Genomic DNA, 25,092 nt, shown 5'->3' with positions numbered 1-25,092 from the left:
TTTGCATGGAGAATGGGAATGGGATGAAGTTCAGTTGTATGTTTTCATTGCAATCTTCTTTCTTCACCTCTTAATGCATTTCAAGAATCAAGCAAAAAACTGATTCGGCATCCACATTTTCGATCTCAGAAGGCTTATTTATCTGTGTGGTGTAATTTGTAGAAGATGATAATAACTATGATCAAACATGAAATTTTGCTGAATCACTGAGACTTCTTCAAAAACACTGTTCGTAGTTTCTCATATTTTCACAAATTACTCCCAAGAGTAATCATTCAAACAAACAACTTGGCTCTGCGGTGAAAATAATCCAGAAGAATATCGATAAAGGTAATTTTTCAGAGGTTTTCGTTCTTTTTTAAATCCCACCCTGCAACTCATCTTGATATAACAAGAGGTATTCTATTTTTCAGAAGTCTCCATCCAAAACTTGTAAAAACTTTGACTCTGCTTGAAAAATTGGAAAACATTTATCATTACGTGAATGGATATGATTTGGTGATGGAGTTCTAGAGATCAATTTTCTTTAGGTGAATAGGTAATGTAGGTAAATATTCGTTTTAATGGCACACGATAGTTTGAAACAAAAATAAGAGACTTGCTTTCATCTACTTTCGGATATAAACAGTTTTTCGGTTCATTTACTTCGAAATTGATGAGCGAAATTTTTTCTATCAAATAATGACATCAGAAAGTCTTGGATGGGAATATCTGAAGGTTGATCTTGTGTAGTAATACTAGTTGAAAAACATTCAGAAATGACGAAATATATGGTATGATATGGTAGGATTATATTTACTTAGATTTGAATGTGTTACATTTTTGTCTCGTCATTCCATATGGATTCCAGGCATCGGTTTTCTACAAAAAGAAAAATGTCTCCGAACCGGAGACATTTGTTGAAGGGTTTATTGGGGGTTGAAATAAACACCTATATTTCTTAGCACAATCATGTCGATAGAATTGCAAAGGCTGCTTCGAAACATTCACTGTTCTGAGCCAGAAAACTGTACTAACCTCAGTAACTTCTGATGATTTATGAAGTTCATATCAGACCTTCGTTGAATTATTGTTCACATATATGGAGTATGTATGTAGATTTGTCTCTCTTTTATAGATACTTTCACGGGAAGTGTTCAAGAGTGGTACATATCAGAAATACGCGACGGATTATAGCTGCTCATCGTTTTGAGGTTCAACTCAGTTCACGTCAGACTTCACTGTTTGAGAACTATCTCAGCTGCAGGAAAACCCGGAAAAACCTGCAGCACCTTATCATCTGAAGATCTTGATCTGCCAATATCCTCTCTCATAATAAATTGATGGATGTAGCCGTTACTACGTGGTAGAAAATCATAATGAAAAGAGAAATGAATTGTTCTATGTTTTTTATCACTTTTATTTGTAACTAACATTACTGCAGTTTCGTCCTATACGGACAACATGTAGTCAGAGACTCCAATAAATTCTATACATCGCCAGAACACTTCGTGACACGACTATCGTCAAACTTAAACCAGTCCGTTTGGTCTTTGACCAAGGCATAATAATGACCAGATTCACCGCCAGAAGAGTTTGGTGCTTCCGTCGGAGGTTGAGTCATGTTTGGAGATCATCAGTGTTATTATTAGATTGACTGGTGTCTCAGCTATACTTGTTTCCTTATAACAGTCAGTTAATTTGGCGCATGTTTGACAATACAGTCTATCATCACTTGTTAAAAGTTCCATGATTTAACAATAAGATTTGCACGGAGTGGTTATTAGTCATATTAGGATACGCTAGTTGAAGTTCCAGAAATTCACAAACATTTTTGCTACCTCTTGAACATTTACTACAGAGTCAACAAGTGAGGAAGGATTTTCCAGCAAAAGATCTACAAACACAAGACGAAATAGACTGTACGGAATCATTCGATCCAGATCGGTCAGTATTGATTCTGCTATTGTTTTGCTCACGAAGAGTATGCAACAAGAACCCAAAATTTCGGAACAATCCTCTTGTTGTCCTAACGTGTATCTAGTGGACTTCAAAGACTCCAGGAAATCGGTTGAAGGAAAAGATGATACATTCTTACGAAACTGCAGCTGAATGAACAAATGGCAGGACCAGATTAGATCCTCGAGGTACCCCGAAGTTGGCATAAAACTCCTCCAATGTGTTAGCATTGAACCTATAAAAGATCTTCCTTGGATCAACTCGAACCAATTCGAAGAGAAGAGGATAAAAGTTATAGAACCTCAACCTACTTAGCTTAACCCACTACAAATATTCCAGATTTTCTACACGACAAAGGTGTAAATATAGCTTTGAAAACCAACAGCAATTTAGGCATGCACATTATATATGCACATTTATATAGGTCAAACAGAAAGAACGTTCAAAGCCCGCATAAAGGAACACAAAAATAGTTTTCAGATGGAAAAATAAATTCCACATATGTCACTCATTCAATCATTTGATGATTTTACCTAACAAAAAAATTTATCGGGGCTTCGGGGGATAGGGCCTAACCAGCGCAAACTACGGTTGGAAAAAAAAAGTTATAATAATAATAATAATAAGCAGTGAATTTGCGCAGTGGTAGCGCGGCCGACTCATGAACGGAAGGTCGCGAGTTCGCTCCCCTCCTCGGCCCAGATATTTTTCCCAAGAGAATGTATCTAGTTGAAGCTGGGATGATTATGCAACGTTACATGGCTTCGAATAGCCATGAAGCTTCCTAGGTTGCTCGTGGAGTTATTAACATTGCCTACCCACGACACCCAAAAAAATGTAAAATAAAAATGATAATACTTTATTTCCACAAAAGCAATATGAAGTTGTATGGAAGAAAAATGGAAATTATAAAGCTGCTGATTTCACCTTTGAAAAAAGAGAGCCAAGAATTTTATGTATACCTACTTTAACGTTAATATGTCAAAGTCTGCCTCAGATTAAAAAATTGTCTTCAAAATTAAAAAATCTTGTAGTTTTCCTTCAATAATTCCTTTTATTTTCAAATTTCCTCGATAGATGTCCAAAAACATTCCAAATCGAAACAATAATGATAATGATAATAACGAATGATAATATCAACCAACGACCACTCCTCACGGTGTGGGGAGTGGTCGTTGATTGATAGTGCTGTCGCACCCTCCCGAATGTATCAGGGCTTCGGGGGATAGGGCCTAACCAGCTCAAACTACGGTTGGAAAAAAAAGTAATAATAATAATAAACGGTGATTTGGCGCAGTGGTAGCGCGCCCGACTCACGAACGAAAGGTCGTGAGTTCGATCCCAACCTCGACCGAAAAAAAATAAATAATAAAAATAATTATACTTTATTTCCACAAAAGCAATATAAAGTTGTATAGAAAGAAATTGGAAATTCTAAATAATGAATGAAAATTGAATATGCAAGTTCGAAAAGTAGTGGAAGAAACCGAGTTTTTTATTTCAATGCGATGAACAAAGAAAGTCTTCATGACTCCATGTATCTATGACACATGGGAAAATCGTGTCACATTTTCTTTTTATCGTTTTGAGTAACATCTTTTTGACATAGTCTATATGTGCTGACATACTTTTGAACAAGCTGAGAGTAGGGTGTTTGTATGAAATACTGCAGTTTATCGTATGCATACTTCGTTCCCTAAAATTTCGAAGTAACTCATGAAAACCATTTGGATGCAAATCGGTCTCGTTCTTTTCATATCACGTAGCTCCTTCGGTTTTCATGGGGAAATGATTCAGCTCTTCTCGTCATCAACTCGACGTTTTGAAATGGAACAGATATACCGGGCTCGTACGGAAGTGTCTTCCAGAATCAATTCTGAAAAAGTCATTTAGATCCGGTTACTTCAATTCAAAGAGTTATAGAGGAAGAAAAATTCAAAACCTAAACAATAATTCGGATTTTGATTTGATGTTTCTTATGTTCTGTTTTCATAGAGATTATGTTCAAAGTAGTTTTTGACGTATCTGTTACTTGAGGAAAACTAACAAATCTATCAATGATAATAAAACAATTTTCAGACAAATAGCTTTACTGAAGTCGCGTTTCATTATACAGTATGTTATAAAGGTTGATAAACCTGATACAGTATTCTTTGGCCATGAAAGTAAGACGATATTCGTCATTGAGTTTTCGGCTCCGGATGAAGCGAATATCGTCCAAAGAGAGAAAGAAAGACGGATGAAGTAACAAGTTTTACTCTTCGAACTGCGCATATTACATCCAGAACACTCTGTTAAAATATTTGTTCTGATTATAAGAGTCCTATGTGGTATTATACGTTCACTCCACTCTACAGTCTTAAGATCATACCGGTTCACCTCTAACCACCAGAAAACTTAGCAGGTCAAAGCAAAAGGCTGGTTTGCTAAGTTTGCTCGGGGCATAGGATTCTCGGACCCAATGATCGTTTACTCACAGTTGTAAAGAGTGGTTATTGGTTAACAATATTGTCACGGTCTCCGAAAGAGTAGAAGCTTTGAGTACAGGGTCTGACCAGCAACCCATTGTCAGATGTGATAATAATAATAATAACGCCGTACTACAGAGAAAATATCATTCATACAAATCGCAGAGCAATCAGATTAGATCCTCGTGGTACCCCGCAGTTAGCCTAAAACTCCTTCAATGTATTAGCATTGAACCTATGAAAGATCTTCCTTGGGTTTTGAAAAATATTTTATGAAATTTCAAATGTATTCAGCTTTCGTAAAAGAATATCATGGTATATCTTGTCAAATGATCCCTGGCAATCATTGTAAACTGTATTCAGATTTGAATTCTAGGCGCTGGAATATCTGATGGAATATCTGCTGTATTAAAATAAATTGTCGTTTATCGATGTTTGCATCATAAAAGCATGTTGTTTTGTGACTGTATATTTGAGGAGAAAATTGTATAATTTCGTATGAATAATTTGCTGCAATGACTTGGCTGGTGCAGACATGATTAAAGTCAGGGAGAATAGTCTATCTGAATATCAAATTGTGGATATGAATTGATGGTCCCCACAACAACTTTTAACACTATAACTATAGGAGGTATATCAACATACCCTGCTGATTCCATGATTTTTTAAAGTTTTTTATTTGCTTCATTGTATGCACTTATTACTGCCCTCTCGAGGTGATCGGAATACACTAGCTAGAACCAGAACTTTACCGAACGCGGTAATTCAAAATATTCAATTACACCTAATGCCACCTAGCGGGTAGCTGAAAAAGATAGTACATAGTACCACTACTCGCCACTAGATGTCGTTAAGTGTCACAATATACAATAATAATTCAAATGCAAAAAAAAACGTTAGTTTCCTTAGGTCACGCACTTTGCGACTATCCTAGTCGAGAAATATAGTTAAGAGCAGAAATTGGCCCTTGGAACAAACTGAAAAAATCATTATGGCCCGAAGGCTTCGAAGTTTGGAGACCCCTGCACTAGAAGATGAGATATGTACGTAGTTTCGAATTCCAACTCAATTTTTAGTGAATCATATTTTCAGAAACGGAAAAACAAGAGGTATAAGGATGAGTTAAAAATGTTAATAATATAAATATAATTCAATATTGAGTGACATAATTCGTCCAGAAATCTTTTGATGAAACTAGAGAATTTGTTGATTCATTTCAGAATTGCTTTATTCGAATCATAGATAAGGATGTGAAAGATGGATGTAAATCTGGTGTGATTCCATGTGTACTTCCATGTCTAAAATATTTTGTCAAAAACACTCTACCAGAAGTCTTCTTGATGGATAGATGGAGATGAAATCGAAATAATATCATAATCCTATCATAAGACGTCATGCTCTCGTCAACTCAACGTTGTTTGCATTTAGATATATATGAAAAATCAAAATACACCAGAATATGAAGGAAGTTTCCCAAATCTCATTGATTGCGTCGAGAGTTTTTGGCAAAACAAAATCGAATCACAGAAAACTCCGGAGTTTTTCTCAGTGAAACTCAGACTCGAATATGTAGGAGTAGATAACCAGTAATTTCTCCACGTCTGAATTCAAAAAAATTCTCATTTATTACACAACCAACGTTTTTTTTCGCATAAATCCTAAAACATATGTGAACAAAAGTACATAACGTTGCCTTTTTTAAATTTACCTATGTTGAAATGTCATTGATTTTAAGTGTTTTGTATAATACTTTGATGAATGTAATTATCATCTAATTGTATAAGTGTTGTGAAAGCTCAGTGGAACAAGGCTAAAATCGCCGAATTAGAACCAACGGTATGGTCCATTATATCTTTAATATCACGCAAGAGAACATGAAATCGAGATAAATATAACAAGCATTTTAGAAAAAAAAATGAGAGGGGTTTGTTAATTTTTTATGGCAAATAGCTATTTTTCCATATGACTTGTAATAGTATACAAAATATACAATATACTTTTTTTGTTGCATTAACTATATTTATTTTGGCTAGGTCAACTCCACAATTTGTTTCATTAAAAAAGCCCTATAATACATTCTTCTGCAATAAATCATTCGTCTAAGCAAGGTCGACATCTCCCCTTACGAAGACGCCGTGTATTATGATTCAACGTCAGATAGCGATGTTTCGACCCACCAGGTCTCATCAGTGGTGCAAGGTTTCCTTCGTAAGAAAAGATGTTGTCAACCTTACTCACTCGCATCTGTAATTCAGCTAGCACCACTGATGAGACCTATGGAGGGTCGAAACAGCGCTGTCTGGCGTTGGATCAAAAATGAGTTGTGTTTGGGCTCTGGTTTTCAACATTCCAATCATGTTTCGTCCCTATATAGTTACATTCGGCATCGACAACTCAAGATTGCAGGTAATATTCAACTAGCTTCATCAGAAATTCAACATCAATTAATGGGCATATAAGAATTCAATGAAAACACTTTCAGCACTTTGTGTTGTGAGATAATTGTATTTATTGGATTCCAGTCCTGCTTATTCTGCAGTTCCGATTCAACGTTTCTACATTTCAAAAGTGAATGACGAATTTAGATGAAGAATTTAAGAATATTACTGATACATAAGAAACATTTGCCCAATGGTAAATTTACTGAGAAATAATTAGCTCAATAATTCAACTTCTGATGAAACAAACCATTTTCAAATTAAATAAGTAAAGGGCAAGTTGACACGATTCGAACTACAGACCTAAAGGTCTTGAGCCGTATGCTAGTCCCATCAGGCTGGAAAGCATATTTGGACGAGGATGGCGATAGCTGGTAGCTGTGATATTAGAATTGTATACATTGGTTAAGGCTTTCGCGGCCGAGATTTTCAGTGTTACTATCTTCATTTGGGTTTGAAGGTCGTCGTAACGTTTCCTAACGTTTCGCCATCATGAGTGGCTGGCTTCTTCAGAGGTTTATTCACCGATGACTGGTGATTTCTAGTTCATAGGTTCAAACGATATCGTGTGATCTTTACTGAGCCCGAGTTCCGCTACTGCCGATTTGTCTATTCGACCTAATCTACAGTTTCTCTGATATTCATTCAGCCTCGTACCAATGGTGCATGGTATACGACATACCCCCGCAGCTGATAGTGGATCTCTTTTGACTTTCGCAGATCTAAGGCTTTGTTGTATTTTCCTGGTGGGCTTGAGCACTGTTTTTATTTTATGCTTCCCTGAGAGTTATCCGATTATGTTTGCAACCCTAGGGATGTGCGGTAGAAATGCACGTGCAAACGTTTGAGCTTCATCCCTATTTTGACTTGTGGAAGTCTTTAGTTTCATTGCCTTGTGGATTTCGGTTACACTGTATCCATTCAATCTTGAAGCCACTTCAAAATGCTCCAATTCTTGTTGTAGGTGTTCCGTTTCACATATTCTACAGGCAGGTTCCGTCAGGGTTTTGATAATTCCCCGCTTATGACTTAGATGATGGTTCGAAAGTGCATGCAGATATCTGTCCGTAGGTGTCGGTTTTCGATACACTTTATGTATCAGTCGTATGCCACGCCTTTCAACGAGTACATCTAGATAAGGTATCCGTTGTTCCCAGTTTGTCCCTTCCATGTCTCCAGATGGTGTCATTCACGCTAAATGGTTGGTTTGAAATCGAAAGCGTCTGTTGCCTTCTTCTCAAATTGCTCCATGAAGAAGTCAGTCACCGGACTGAGTGGACTTCCCATCGTTACGCCGTCTAATTGCTCATAGAAATCTCCTTTCCATTGGAAGTAACTTCCCGTGAAGCAGGGGCCTTGAAGAGTCCGACAATATCACTTGAAAACAAGTTTACTATCTCTCTCGAAGAATCTTTCAGCGGGACCTTGGTGAACAAGCACTACCTGGGTAAACAAACATAACCTACAAACTAGAAATCGCCAGTCATCGGTGAATAATCAAGATGAATAAACTTCTGAAGAAGCCAGCAAATATGTGCAAATACAAAATGACCGCAACTCATTTCTAATTACCTGGCATACCTTTTCCAAATTCGTCATCATCTCTCAGGCTGTTGAGTGGGATAAGTAAAAAATTCACCTGTGAAAATTCTATCAGATTAGAAAGTTTCGAGGAATTAACAACTCTGTTATATGAAAAATTTTATCCTCTTTATAAAACCGTCCTCCCTTCAATACGACGGACCAGCAAATTATTTCTCCAGGTATTAATAAACATAAACCGATTAGCTAGAATGTTTCTTTCTGTTCGTCTGAAGGTGTAAGCTGAAATTATTCCCTCTCAATAACTATTGAATAAAAAAAAATACTGACAGGCTACAGTCCTACCAGTTACAGAAATAATGTAAATGATTTCAACATAATAATTTTTTCTCTTCAAAGTTAACAAGAAGTAAGACACTGAAGATACTACAAGAATACTGATAATAATCAGTGTCAGATGGTTCTTCTCTGTTGTTATACATATCTCGGTTTCATGTTCGGATTACAATGTTTTTTTAAAACAGGGTTGTAGCTTTAACATAAGTATTTAGATGTAGTATTGAATAAGGCGTAGTTGAAAAAAAAATCTCAAAAAAAAACTGATTTGGAACAAAATCCAATTGTGCGTTACACTACTTTGAGATATTTGAAATATCAATAGTGACAAGCTTACAACTCCTTCATTTAAAATTTGAAATTTATTAACAAGAGACTGTTAGTGTAAGTTACTTAAGGTCATATACCAAAAAAATATACTATTTCTCATGTAGGGTGACTAAGAACCTTCTCTGCGGTTTGAGCTGTGAAATATAACAATTCCGTAATGAGAAAGATTAACAGAAGCACAACTGAACATAGATTTATAATATATTCGCTGCGTAACATAAGTGCAAATTCCAATATGATCAAGTACTTGTAAGATATTGATGTTTTGTCGTCAGTAGTTCGTCAAAATATGAAATAAATCAATTTCGAAAATAGTACTGGCATAGCCCACGATTATGAAGTCATATTCAGGCTGGCATATAGGCCGAGTGAAAACAGATATGCTTGCGATGGAGGAATATTGAATGAATCCGCCTTGACGAATGCAGTTATCATTGAACTTTTTATTGAAACATTTCTATTCCGCTGGCTTTCTGCTGTCCATAGTCCATAGTTCTTCATTTCACGAAAACCATACACATTCACAAAGTTGTAACTACAGTAATTATCTTATTCTGAATTGGTATCTCTTCACCAATCAACCATATTTTCTTCTATTCATATGACCATACAGTTTCAATGATCTATTGTGTTTCTCTACACTTTTCTCATTTTTATCTTGTGGTTTATCTTGTGGTCGCACAAATTTCAGAACCGACATTACCTCAACTATTGACGGTTTTTTCAACTCTACTGTGTAAAATTATATTGTTTTCAATTTTTTACCTTTATTTTTTGATAGTTATAATAGGAAGTAATATAAAAAAAGCAATTTTCCGGTTTATTTGGACGTGGTCTGTAGGTTTTCATGCCTGATGTTTTATCTACCACTGCGATAGGCATTATCAAAGGCGATGTGGTAACGGTAACAGTGCCCAAGTTGGATTACCTGATCTTGTCTGTGAACCTGTAAGAAGAGGTAGCCAGATTTCATTGATGTTCATTGCCTCTTTTTTTTCTATTGAGATAATTTCAATAGGGCACTGCGACCGTTACCACATCGCTTCTGATAATGCCTACCGCAGTAGTAGACAAAACCTCTGGCATAAAAATCTGCAAAAAACCCGAAAAATAGCTATCACATAATTATCTCCGGGCGTGAAAGTTTGATCAATGTAAAAAAGACTGCAATATTTCTTGTATGAGAAGGAAAACGTTCGAGCGATATGCCTTGATGGGTATATTTTTATTGATCTAACATGTATATATATACTTCAGGCAAATGTTTCTTGGTATCGTGGTGTAACGTGCTTTCCTTCACGCTGCTTTTTTATTGAAGTTACTCTATTCGAGAAAATACCTCCAGGTGAGTCTTTTATCAAGGACAATGCCAAAATATTTCACCACCGATCCAAATGGGATGACCACACATTGAGGGAAAGTGGCGTTAAATCGTCCAATTTTCTTCTCTTGGTGGTGAAGGGGATTAACACAGTTTTGCTGTGGTTGACAGACATCTGCTCCCTCAGGCACCAACTGTGAACAACGTCCAACGCGCTTTGGAGGATATTACAAGCTACCCTTCCCGACGTGGACCTTGCCAGGATGACAAGGTCATCTGCATAAGCTTGCAGATCAACTTTTCTTTTGTCGAGGGCATCAAGCAGACTATCCAACAGGAGCGACCACAGAAGGGGAGATAGTACCCCACCTTGAGGGCAGCCCCTGGTGAACCTGAACCTGTTGCAGTTGCAGGTCTGTTTACTACGGGAGAGTAGTCGAATTCGTCATTTCGTAGATTGTCCCGACATCGATTCGGTGGACTTCTCAACACAGCATGATTTTCCAGGACGGTGGAACCGCAAGAACCATGTATCATTCACCGGCATCCTTTGTATCTTATTTTGCAATTTTTCCAAAATGGAAAGATTAATATAGACTGTCGGCTTTCACTGCTGGCGTTAATGTTGTGATTGGCTTCCGCAGTTGCAGTTGAAACGTTTGGAGATTATAACCAAAGAAGACCATGGCAAAACCTGGAAGTTAATCTAAACATGGAAACATCAGTCGGGGCCGTTTCTCTCCTAGCGCCTGAGGCATACACCATGACAGGCTTGCACATCGTGTTGTACAGTAAAACCTTGTTCTTCAGGTGGAGCTTCGAATATATGTTGATAATAGGATAGCGCTCAGCTATCTTCATTTGAATTTTGCTCTTGATGGACTCGACGTGGTGTTTCCAGATGAGACCACGGTCTATCATAAGATCCACGTACTTGACTCTGGACTGCCATTCAATCTCCCTACCTGAGATCGTTACTCTCGTGTTCGGAGAAACGGTACTTGTTTCCAAATCTATCACCTAAGTTTTATCTGGATTCACTCAGACTGATATCGAGTATTATCTTATCTTGATATGTCAAGCCTCTAACTGAAGTAACATTAGGGATATGTAGCGAACCCCATCGGTGGTCAATATCTGTACTACGGTTTCAATACCTTCAGCCACTTCGAACGAAGAATACTGATTAACATTATTCTGGAATGTAGCTAAATGATACATTCCTGTAGCAAATCTAAAGTAAATGGAACTTCAAACGTTCCAGCCAGTCTCTATATACCTACACAGTAGGTTTAATGGACTGACACCTATCAGAAAACAACTACTCCCCTGGCTAATACCACGAAGGGCATTGGATTATATCCAACAGGCGTCAGTGCAGGAATTTTCACAGAAAATGTCCTGCATATGCAATTGGCAATACAACTGAAAGAGTCGACCTTCAATTATGGAACGGCCACACTTGCAGACCGGTTTCGGGCTTATTAGCCACTCATCAGTGCAAGACCTGAAGTCAATGATATTCCACAATTGAAAATCGGAATTCTCTCAAAGTATTTCATTCCTCTTCCGAAGTTGGAGCGAACATCACAAATGTCACTCCATCTCGTGGACGAGGTACTAACCAACTGCATATCCGTAATTTGCCCGATTCCACTGAATAAGGAAAAAAAACTTTCTTATTAGTCAGTGGGCTATGCTTGAAGACTGGCCGTAAACAAATCTAAAGTAAATGGAACTTCAAACGTTCTAGCCAGTCTCTATATACCTACACAGTAGGTTTAATGGACTGACACTTATCAGAAAACAACTACTCCCCTGGCTAATACCACGAAGGGCGTTAGATTATATCCAACAGGCGTCAGTGCAGGAATTTTCACAGAAAATGTCCTGCATATGCAATTGGCAATACAACTGAAAGAGTCGACCTTCAATTATGGAACGGGCACACTTGCAGACCGGTTTCGGGCTTATTAGCCCGAAGTGCAAGATAGTGACCATCATCGACCTAAAGTCAATGATATTCCACAATTGAAAATCGGAATTCTCTCAGAGTATTTCATTCCTCTTCCGAAGTTGGAGCGAACATCACAAATGTCACTCCATCTCGTGGACGAGGTACTAACCAACTGCATATCCGTAATTTGCCCGATTCCTCTGAATAAGGAAAAAAGACTGGCTGGAACGTTTGAAGTTCCATTTACTTTAGATTTGTTTACGGCCAGTCTTCAAGCATAGCCCACTGACTAATAAGAAAGTTTTTTTTTCCTTATTCAGAGGAATCGGGCAAATTACGGATATGCAGTTGGTTAGTACCTCGTCCACGAGATGGAGTGACATTTGTGATGTTCGCTCCAACTTCGGAAAAGGAATGAAATACTCTGAGAGATTCCGATTTTCAATTGTGGAATATCATTGACTTCAGGTCGATGATGGTCACTATCTTGCACTAATGAGTGGCTAATAAGCCCGAAACCGGTCTGCAAGTGTGCCCGTTCCATAATTGAAGGTCGACTCTTTCAGTTGTATTGCCAATTGCATATGCAGGACATTTTCTGTGAAAATTCCTGCACTGACGCCTGTTGGATATAATCCAACGCCCTTCGTGGTATTAGCCAGGGGAGTAGTTGTTTTCTGATAGGTGTCAGTCCATTAAACCTACTGTGTAGGTATATAGAGACTGGCTGGAACGTTTGAAGTTCCATTTACTTTAGATTTGTTTACGGCCAGTCTTCAAGCATAGCCCACTGACTAATAAGAAACATTCCTGTAGCAGTGATCAACACACTTATTTAGGAATGGAGTTGGATTATGTCACAAAACTATTTCAGTGTTTTATACCAGCTTGAATTGGTCATAAATGTCTAGGGGTATTTATGAATTTCGGGCCTTGATTTGTATTTACATTAAAAAAGGGCATAAATATACCGAATGTGGACTGGGTTTACCAATAGAAAACGCTATAAATGTCTAAATGCCATTACCACCTAAATCAATGCTGCTGATCTTATTGAGAAGGGTCTGTGACATCCTATACAGAAAAATAAAATTATCAAATTTTGATGAAGGTAATTTTATTGAAACAAATGAAACAAATTTGGTTTTGTTGTCGTTTAAAATTTTTTCTCCGGTATTATAAATGTTTTCATGACGTCCAATATTAAATGAATTATCTCAATAGATACTGTTTATGACAACGCATACAAACTGGTGAGAAGTGTCGAAACGATGAATATGTTTTCTGAATATATTTTTCATTATGACATTTGAGAAGAGCTCCATTATGATATCGCACTATAAATTCAACGTAATACTTCTTGAAATTAATTTTGTGGGTGAGGAACAATAAAATTACAGTCATGCTATCAACGATATCTACGAAAGAAAAAAGTTATGTGGAATATGTCACTTCTTTCTGCTTAAAATTGTAACATCAGCTGTTAATTGAGAATTGTGCTATCAGTTCATTGAATATAATGGTATGAAAGAGTATGGAGTTGAAATTTCTTCAATTCCAATAATTATTATTACATTGGATATATTTTTTTCATCGCCAAGTTGTATGCGACCAAATTACTGCACAGAGTTATATGGATACTCTTCAGCTGAATATCCAAAAATTAAGTTTTAGCAAAATTATCATGGATCCGAAATAGATGGTGAAATACTTTTCAACAGCTGAAGATGTTTCTATAAAATCCATCGCACATAGGTGTTGTGAACCATTATACATCGTTTTATGTGTAAGATATGAAACTTTTTTATACTTTTTTTAAACGATTGAGTATGTGTACGGCATACAATGTTCAACGGAACGCTTGTTAATAAGTGATATATGATATGTTGATCAGTTCATTATATAGCTATTGTTGTATAGTTTTGTAATATTTTAAATATATAGATGTCTAAATGAAGTTGTGAAATCATTCGATTATAAGAATAAAGATTATAAAAAATGTTGTTGCGTTGTTATTACTGCCATTCCAAAACAAGGATTGTTTCCAAAGCAGAACTGCAACACCCTTCCAAACACGCGTTCCATCAACCAAGTCTTCAGAAGATGAAATAAACCATACCATAACTCATCATAGTGATTCATGTGAAGCTAAATAACGGTATGTTTGAAATAGGAACTTTGTCACTGTTCGTACTTCTGATGCCACACTTTGCCATTTCAAAACTTTCAACAGCATTCAAAAATCCAATATCTTGTTTCAAACAGTTTTCATTCATCCATTGGGAGTTTCCAAGGTATGTAGAGTGACACTAGATTCTTCTGGTTTCCGAAATCGGGTATGGGCTGCGTGAACTTTGAAACGAGTTTCAATTGATCGCTCAGTTTGACCGACATATTTTTATAGCAGTTCTCACAGATTCACGTTTGAATTTTTGAAAATACACAGATGATTCCCATATTTACATTTGATTTTTAGAAAAAAAGATCTCCTTTTAGCAAAGACTTAACTGAATTCAGATATCGAATTCATCGTTACCGCATATTTCAAATTATGTCTCTCCATCAACAGTTCTGAAACTATTGCGATGTTGTTTGATAAAAAAGAAGCACGCAATCGATGCCACATCTCCTTGGACGTCTATATCGAGGTAAATACCCTTGGTCCATACGTCAACTCAAAAAAATCGTGGTTTCATATTAGCTTAGGTTAGGTTAGGTCCAAAGTGAGTGAGTCTATTCGACTCTCCATCGCAAACTGCAAGGGTTGATTGTGGCTCACTCTTACTCACACTGGACCAAATACACCCAGTGGTCTTTCAGGTCAGATGGTAAGAGTATGGCTCTGCCGAACTCTAAACAAACACAAGGTATGTGCTCTGCTATTTCAGCATTTTCCAAACAGAGATGACATACTTTTTCTTTCGACAGTTCAAGTCTCTGCTTATGATGATTCAAATGACAGTGACCTGTAAGAAGGCCTGTTGGAGTGAGCCAATCCGGGAAGATTCTGCCAGAAGCCCATAAATCTTTTTACCATCCAGGTGTTTGGGATTTTGTTATAGAGCTTAGTTATGTTATACAACATGATGATTATCGAAACTTAATCTTTGTATTCAGTAGTAGCGTAAGTCTAGATTTGAATCGTACGTTCAGGTGTTATGTTAGGCAAAGCCTAAACCGATGCCAATGTGAAGTTCTGGTCCGATGAAGCTGTTTGCGGCCCCCTTCTTTGTGAGGGAGTCTGCAGCACCCTCCTTTGTAAGGGAGTCTACAGCCTCATTGCCTTCCAGGCTAGTTTGGCCAGGAATCCAGACCAGAAGCAATATGTTAAGTCTTCCTATCGAGGAGAGTCGTTTATGGCAATTTAATACTAATTTAGACGTTGCTCGATAGCAACCAAAATCTTTCAACGCCGCTTAACTGTCCAAGAATATTTTATGAGGTTGGATTCGTCCAATCTCTCCGCACACAATTCAATAGCGTAAATTTAATTTGAAATACAGTCGCATATGTTCCTAGGCAGGTTGATATCTCTGTCCTGGGTCTGCGACTGAAAACATCTGCACCAGAACCGGAAGGTGTTTTTGATCCATCTGTGAACCAACAACAATCTGCTCTTAATAGTTCCTTCTCCCGGAGGATCCAGTCCTCTCTACTCGGGATTAGTACTTCATAAGGCATGAAGTCAGAAGTCATTTCCAGAATGCTGTGAATTCCAGTGTCTTGCACTCTGCATTGAATTGGTGTGTGCAATTAGCAATGTGCACAAGTCTATATGCAGTCCATCTAGCCTCTCTCTCTAGTGAAATGTGGAGAGAAGGTTTCATATTAGACTCTTCTCTGAATTCCAATAGCTACAACAGTCTCATCAGAAGACTTGCTTTCCCATCTTCGAAACCAATTTATGCAATTTCTAAAAGAGGCTATCATTGGTTACAAATGGTTCAAAACTCATGTGTGATCACGTATCCGAGCCGCTAAGGGAAATTACAGTACAATTATTCATTACAATTCAAATTATTACAATAGACAAATTATTCATACCTACACTCTGTACCATTACATTATATGAACAAATGAACCACCCTATCTTTATGGAAAAATAACCTTCCAGGCTGAACGTACCTGAACGTACGATTCAGATCTAGATTTACGCCACCGGTGCAATCAGTTTCGATCGTCTTTCTTGTATAACATAACTACGCTCTACAACTAAATTCAAAATGATTTGAAAAAGGTGTTTTATCACTGTGAATTTTTGTTAGTTGTAATCCATAACTTGTTATTATGCTATGTCGAAACTTTAGAGATTGATAGTCTTCTATAACATGTAAATTTGCATGTTTGGTTGTTCAGTTGGTTGAGTGAAAGAAAGCACTTGATCCATCCCTCATCGAATGCGAACCGATACTTACTCTGCCCTTTGATAGGTCATTTTCCCTAGCTCTATTGTATTTTTGTGTGATTCTTCCAATAAACTCGTTCATTATTGTTACTATTATCATCTAATCCGTTAGTGTATCTTAGTTCATACGGAAGGACAATTAACTTTGAATCGGTGTTTATTTGAATAGTCGAAGTTTTACCAAAACTCTAATCAAGATAATCTATTATATTTGGAGGATACCCTTTGCTTTCAGCTATGTCCCTAATAACATTCTTCTCAATATCGTAATTTTTTTTACTCAGGGGGAACGTATCAAGCCTATAGACAAAATAGTTTAGTCCTGCCATTTTGTCTTGTGAACAAAGATGTGAGCTATCAGGAATATATTCAAAAATACTGGATAACAAATTCTGGATCGATCCTGATTACTGATTACAGAAATATAAAAGAGTACTGTAGAAATATGTAACTGTCTTATTCTTTGAACAAGAATAAGTAATCAAGTGCTTTCGAGGGACTAAATATAAAATATATAACTGTAGACAAATATCCCATTTCAAACAGTCTAGTTTTCACTTATAACCCAGCCCACCAAAAAAAAAGTTTGTCTTGCTGCCGAAAAAAATCAACTGATTTTGGTGAACTACATCTGTGCTGATTCCAAAAATACAAACCTTTTCTTTGTATCAGCTCTAGTTTTCGAGATATAACATACTCATCAAACAGTTAAATATTCTTTCATTTCTGTATATTCCACCACTATAATTGCAATATGTTTATAAACAAACTTAACATTAACAAATGCATAGTGACTTCTAATTAAAGTGTATTTATTGGATATGCCCATAACATGAAATTAACGCTAATTGCTTCTTACCTATTGTCCGATAAGTAAATAGTGTTTTCTCGGAAATAGCCTTAATAAATTCCTATAAAGTCGACTGCATTCCATTGTAAAATTTAGTCTGAACTTGAGTTTCGTTGCAAGAGTTTGTTTGTGACAATTGAAATCCATGGCTTCTAAAAGCAGGCATTGTGGTGTGAATAACCCGAACGTTTTTTGCTACATATGTAGCGAGTACATTGTAAAGGAAAGTGGAAAACCAGTTTGTGATTCTATAAAAAGGGCATATTAAGCCTATTTTGGTGTTCATTTAGGAGATCAAGATAAATCCTGGGCTCCACATGTAGTGTGCAAAACTTGTCTTGAAAACTTGCGACAGTGGATGAAAGCACAACGGAAATGTTTGAAGTTTGGTGTTCCAATGGTATGGGGGTAACCAAAAAGTCATTTTGACGATTGCTATTTCTATCTTGTGAATATAAAGGGCTTTAATCATAACAATCAACATGCGTGGACATATCCTAACCTGGATTCAGCAATAATACCAATTCCACATCAGCTTGAGCAGATACCCATTCCAATATTCAGCAGCCTACCTACGTTACCAGAGGATAATGTCGAAACGTCATCTGACAAACTACAGACTAATAGAGTTGAGGAAGACGACAGTGATTTTGAAGGGGATTCAACACGTTCTGAGCGCTTTACTCAGGAAGAGCTAAACGATATTATTAGAGATTTGAACCTTCCGAAGGATTCTTTCGAGTTGCTTGCCTCCAGACTAAAGAAAAAAAAGAAACTTCTTCACCCAGACACCAAAATTATATATTACCGTAATAGAGAAAAAGATCTTTTGCCATTTTTTTCTCAGCAAGATGATATGGTTTTTTGTAACAATATTGAAGGACTGTTAGAAAAATGGGTGTATCGGAGAACACACCAGGTCACCGGCGTCTTTTTATCGACAGTTCCAAACGAAGTTTAAAGTGTGTCCTTCTACATAATGGCAACAAATATGGAAGTATACCAATTGGGCATTCTATAAAACTGAAAGTAGAATTTAAAACAATATCGCTGGTGCCTAAAAAACATCAAGTATGACCAACATCAGTGGGCGATCTGTGTTGATTTTAAGATGGTGAACTTTCTCCTGGGACAACAGGGTGGCTATACAAAATATCCTTGTTTTCTGTGTCTTTGGGCTAGCAGGACTTAGGACAAACACTGGAGTAGAAGAAAATGGAGTTCTAGAAATGCTGTTTTAGTTCAAGGAGAAGCTAACGTAGTTAACGAAGGGTGGCTATACAAAATATCCTTGTTTCCTGTGTTTTTGGGATAGCAGGGCTTAGGACCAACACTGGAGTAGAAGAAAATGGCGTTCTAGAGATGCTGCTTTAGTTCAAGGAGAAGCTAACGTAGTTAACGAAGCATTGGTCGAACGAGAGAAAATAATATTACTTCCGTTACATATTAAACTAGGGCTGATGAAACAATTTGTTAAGGTACTAGACCAGAATCGTCCTTGTTTTGAATACTTGTCCAGCGAATTCCCTGCACTTAGTAAAGAAAAATTGAAAGCCGGAATATTTGATGGGCCTCAGATACGACAACTTTAAAAGATTCGCATTTTACAGAATCGATGACTGAAATTGAGTGTAATGCATGGTGCTCTTTTGTGAAAGTTGTGGAAAATTTTCTTGAAAACAAACACGGTTTTCATATAAGTATTTACATAAGGTCACATTGGTGACCTTAATGAGGAAAAGTGGGTTACAGATTTGTGCTGCGATGCTGGTTACGTTACATGAAAAATTAAGTTTTTTTGGCAGATATGTGTGATGATTTCTGTAAGTATATTGTTATACAATAAATATCTTAATTTTCATTCGTGTTTTGTTTATTTGATGAGTAGCAGCACTACATATATGTAGGTAGTGCTGCGTTAAATTACCCTATACGTTAGAAATGTGATCTGTTGTCGTATTTTCTCAAAACGATCTGATGGAGCAAATCTGGTGGCATTTTTGGATTCAGTAGACTCAAATTACCTAGAAACAGTAAAAAAATCCCGGCAGCAAACTGTGTGTTTACCAGTGTAATTACAAATGTAAGAAGAAGGTAGACTAAGAGATTTTAAAATAAATTTCAATTCCTGTATTGTAATAACTTCCACTGAGAAAGTTATTTGCGTTCTTTTTGCACGAAGTCAGTAGAGTTCGTTATCAAAAATAATATAATTCAATGAACAAGTTGGATGAAAATGAGAAAAATATCACATATTCTTAACATTTTATTTTCAATAGCTTCCAAGAGATTATTAATTTATGATTTTTTCCACACATAACCGTTCTTTTGAATTTAATAATTCTATTTCATCATCTGTATCAATTGAAATGAAAAATTTAAATGTTTTGATCTGGAAAAAATACAATACTCACCAACTCGGCTTCATATGCTCTATTAATCAACAGTTTATAATGCTTTAAATGAGTATTAGGTTGTTTCAAAAAGAATCGTAGAGAAAAATTGGCTGAAAATCGCTCAACATTATATAGTATGTACTGAAACCCGGCAAAAAAATAATTTGGAAATCATCAATGTATAGAATACACAATTCTATATCAATTAGCAGGTATAATCGTATACCACGATACAGTAAAAGAAAAATGTATTGAGATATTAAAACGGACAAAACTTTTGAAACAACCTGATAGTTCCTATCACAGTAATCTACACATTCAACATATAAAAGAACACTGAACAACAATACAGTCAAATTCACAATAATTTTCAACTGAAAAGATTTTTTTATTTCTCTTCAACAATTGTGTGATTCCTCATGGGATTGGACCACCATATTCCACCAAATAACTACAAGCCAGCTACAAAAACTATTCTAATTAGTTCAATCCTTTCCGAAACGAGCCAATGTTTTTTGAAAAGAAAAACGTGTTTCTTTCTATCTGTTTTTCTCTAAGTATTTTCCAGATGAATAATATTTCAAAATTACTGAACAGAATACCATGAGGGCATCCACTTCTGTTCTTTATATAAATTGTTCCTAAAGCTTGTTCTTCGAGTTCTATCATCAAGTATGAAAAAAGCTGGATCGGCTTCTGAAGACGAATACCAACCATCAGTGTCTGAAGATATAGATCCCTTTTTTTCCGCAGGTCTCCAACTACCTGAAACAGCAATAAGAAGCAGGAAGTTAATGAAAAACTGAAGGAAACTATGATAAAGTTACTCAGTTACTGATGGATATAGTAGTAGCAAATTGCAAATCAAAGATATCGCTGTAATACTAGGTTCTCAAATCTGAAAAGCTATTTTCTTGTTGAATATATCAAACTCAAACTATGTTCCTCTTCAACTATCTATCAATTCCAAAAATGTGGAAAAAACTTTTTGGGTTTCAAATTCTACATCTTTCTATAAAAACTGTAAAAAACTTCCAAAAGAAGGAAACAAACAATCAAGTTCAAAATGAACTCTCTACAAAGATGGGAGTGTTAAAAGATATTTCCGAAATAATTTTTCAATGTTTTCAATGAAATGGAAGACGTAGTTATTTATTTTTGATTTGTCAGTTTTCAATAGTTCTGTCGAGTCATCAGATTTTTTTCCTGTTTCCACCAATAAAACAACGGCCTAAAACTTTATATCACCCACAGAAGTTTCTTCCAGATACAAACTGAAATCCCATTCAAATACTTTCAAATAAATGAACATTGAATAACATCTGAAAAATGAGAAATAGAACTTTCTCTATGTTTTTTACCACTTCTATTTGTAACTAATGTTACGGCAGTTTCGTCCCCTAAGGACATTTTCAAAAATAATACAATCTGTTTCTGTTTAAAATCTGTTATTCCGTTAATCAGCTGTTGTCCCCATACGTCCCCATACGAACGAAAATTAGAAGGGCTAAGGAAAAATGATATTAACAATTGAGTGTACAAGAGTGAATCATAAGTGGTTCGATGATTGAAAAGCGGTGAAAGGGAGTAGTGAAGGGTTGTTAGTATTTGACAGAAGTTGAAATATATTCTCAAAGAAAAATACTGACTTATTTGAATAAATTCATTGATTTAAATTATCTCTTTTATGATAGGAAACATCCTAATATTGTTCCATTTCACTTAATGGAAAGCACGCTTGGGTAAGAAGTGAACAAAATACCCAATGCTCAACATAATTGTATTCGCGAGGCAGTCCAAAATAAAAGAAAAACTAGTCATGTAAATTCCTTCTGGCCTTGATGAAGTGCCCGTCATCGTACTTGAAAAGTGTGCAAATGAACTCGCACCAGTAAGAAGAATCTTCCAAATAACTATAGACCAGTCGCTTTGCTATCAGTGATATCAAAAATCATAGAGAAAGTCGTAAACTACCATAACCTCAAATAGTTGGGAGGCGTCAACATCAATATAGCTTTCGGAAACAAAGATCAATAGGCGACCTCTATCGTCTATGTCACCCATATTTGTAATAACGCAATCGTGAAACATGGTGAATCAAGATCTGTTGCGCTTGATATTTCTAAGGCCTTTGACCGTGTATGGCATGATGGTTTGCTGGTCAAACTTCGATGCTATGGCTTGTTGGATCATTTTTTTGTATGGCTCTTCAGCTTCCTGCAAGTGGCTGCCGACGGATAATTCTCGAATAAGTTCGCCATCAACGCTGATGTTCCCCAGGGGTCTATATTGTCTCCAAACCTCTATATCAAGGACCCATTGGAAAAAATCAAGTATCCTGTATATTGCTTTGCTGACAACAGCACACTTGTCTCGTCATTCCATTTGGATTTCAGGACGTCGGCTACGGAGGGACATCTTCACCGATAGCAGGAGGTTGCGTACCTTAATGAGGATCTAGAAGTGATTTCGAATTGGGGTAAAAGTAACCAGGTTCAATTCAATGCCACAAAATACCAGGTATAGGTTTTGTCCAAGAAGTTAAATGTCTCCGAACCGGATTTAATAATTTCAGGTCAAACAATTCCGCTTTCTGTTTCGATAATTTGTTGGGGGTTAAAATGGTCACCAATATGTCTTGGCACTATCATGTGGCTGGTATTACAAAGGCTGCTTCTCAAAAGTTTGGAACACTGTTCCCAACCAAAAAACTGTACACCGCTCAGCAACTTTTGATGCTTTATAAATCTCAGATCAGACCTTCTTTGGAGTATTATTCTCAGGTATGGAGGTCTATCCCAAAAATATCCTGAAGTTGCTGGATTTCATGCAGAAAAGGGTCATTTGCCTGATTGGAGACCCAAACATCACGTGCAAGCCTGGAACATCGAAGGAAGAATGGAGATTTGTCTCTCTTTTATAGATACTTTCACGGGAAGTGTTCAAGTGACTTGGCACATTTGATTCCATCAAGAGCGGTACATGTCAGAAATACGAAACGGACTGTGGCTGCTCATCGTTTTGAGATTCAACTCAGTACACCTCGAACTTTACTGTTTAAGAACTTTTTCATCTGGAGATCTGCGTTTATGTGGAAGAAACTTCCTGAGAACGTTTTTCCAAATGTATTTCAGCAATCTTCAGCGATTAAAATCCAATGTGAATCGCTACTTCTGCAAAGGCATTGCTCTGAGAGCGCCTTGAGGATTTTCCTGTAGTGCTTGTGTTTTGTCCTTTAAAAAAAATCTTTAAAAAAATCTGTTTAAAATCTGTTTTTCCGTTAATCAGCTGTCGCCCCCATACGAACAACAACTCTCAGAAATTGAGAAACTTGTGCGAGCTAAGGACTAACGAGGTCTTACCTTTCAACGTGTGATTTCTAACACGATCGAAAAAAACATGTCTGATATTAGGAATTTTTTTTAATCATTAAGTCAAGTTTATTGCATAAAAATTTAACGTTATTGATGTTTGTGTTATTTGTTTATGATTTTTTTTATTTCTTATTTGTCAAATAACATTCGAAAAGTTACCAAATATATTACCATATTAATTGACATTGTAAATGAGACATGGTAAATGAGTTCCTACAATAAATTGCTTGAATGTCACAAAAGGTAAAAGATTCACCAGTTTTTCAAATAAACGTATATTTTGTCATAGTCCAAAGACTCTGACACATACAATTGGCCTAGCAGAGACAAATTCATATTATTACCGTGACAGAGAAAATCACCATATCACCAATTATAAACAAGATGACAACAGCGGTGAACGAAATACCAACAGTTTCAACTGTAACACATTCTTCAATAAAAACATGTTGACTCAATGGTTTGAAGTACGTAAACTTTCGGCAATGTACGTGTATTTCATGGAGTGTAATCCAGTGTTCATCAAACATAAGATGATTGCTGAAGTATTTAAAGACTGATCAAGAGGTTGTGGCTTTCTATTTCTCCATCTTTATAGTATTTAGCCAAAACTTTTCTTTCCCACAAATGATTCTGTCCGAAAAATATAACTTTCTCAATCTCAAACCATCAATACTTCTAATATGAAGGATGCTTCAAATAATCCAGCTGTAGAAGTGATCAAGGAACTATGGGTCGGTAAATTCATTAGACAGAGCGCTTAACTCCAATCCAAGAATTTCCCCTTCAAGCATCAAATCATCTGAACATAGTTTCTAGTTGTTACAAAGTCACACATTGATATTGTTTTCATTTTCATGTTTAGAGCTCTTCTTTCAATTCTCTCAGTATATTCATCTATGCTATATAACATTATGTTGAGCTGAATAATAAGTGAAAATAAATACACCCTTCAACAGTTGGAGCATAGTTATGCCACAAGAAACAGAACAAAAATGTTGGTACGAATACAGACAACAAAAAAATCGGTGGGACAACGTTGCTTCAGTTTTTTAGCAAAAATTCTAAAAGTCCACTAGATACTCGTTAGGACAACAAGAGGATCTTGGGGTTCTTGTTGAATACTCTTCGTGAGCAAAACAATAGCAAAATCAATACTCCTGACCGCTCTGGACTGAATGAATCCGTACAGCCCATCTCGTCTTGTGTTTGTAAATCTTTTGCTGGAAAAATCCTCACTTGTTTACTTTGTGGTAAATGTTCAAGAAGTACCGAAATCTTATGTGAATTTCTGGAACTTCATCTAGCTTTTCCTAATATGACTAATAACCAATCCGTGCATTTAACAGGTGATGATCGACTGTATTGTCAAACATGCGCCAAACTAACTGACTGTTATAAGGAAACAAGTAGAGCTGAGGCACCAGTCAATCTAATAATAACACTGATGATTTTCAAACAATATTCAACCTCTAACGGAAGCAAGAAACTCTTTGGAAGGTTCGAAATAGATGAACATTTCAACCTAGCAGACCACACTATTATAATATTCATGCAGTCATTGTTAACTGTGGTTCTGGCGTTGAATTTGGTCATTATTACGCCTTGGTCAAAGAAGAAACGGACTGGTTTAAGTTTGACGATAGTCGTGTCACGAAATGTTCTGGCGATGCATTGAATTCATTGGAGCCTCTGGAGACACCCTACATTTTGTTTTATAAGAGAAAGGACATTGTT

The 25,092-nt window shown here is 36.5% G+C and overlaps 1 protein-coding gene across 1 annotated transcript in view; it reads right to left on the bottom strand.

Moving 5' to 3' along the window:
- Positions 1 to 19,755: 19,755 nt before the first annotated feature.
- The window catches only part of LOC111504544 (uncharacterized), a 41,646-nt gene continuing 36,309 nt past the window's right edge, over positions 19,756 to 25,092 (bottom strand). Inside the window, exon 8 of the mRNA XM_023159116.2 lies at positions 19,756 to 20,746. Coding sequence (XP_023014884.2) covers positions 20,568 to 20,746 — 179 coding nt within the window. The 3' untranslated portion in view covers positions 19,756 to 20,567. The remainder of the gene's footprint in view (positions 20,747 to 25,092) is intronic.

This window comes from Leptinotarsa decemlineata, unplaced genomic scaffold, assembly GCF_025532065.1.
Source record: "Leptinotarsa decemlineata unplaced genomic scaffold, Ldec_3_MD MMD2_tig00002082_RagTag_RagTag, whole genome shotgun sequence".
Taxonomy (NCBI): domain Eukaryota; kingdom Metazoa; phylum Arthropoda; class Insecta; order Coleoptera; family Chrysomelidae; genus Leptinotarsa; species Leptinotarsa decemlineata.
This window is presented reverse-complemented; position numbering and strand designations above follow the sequence as displayed.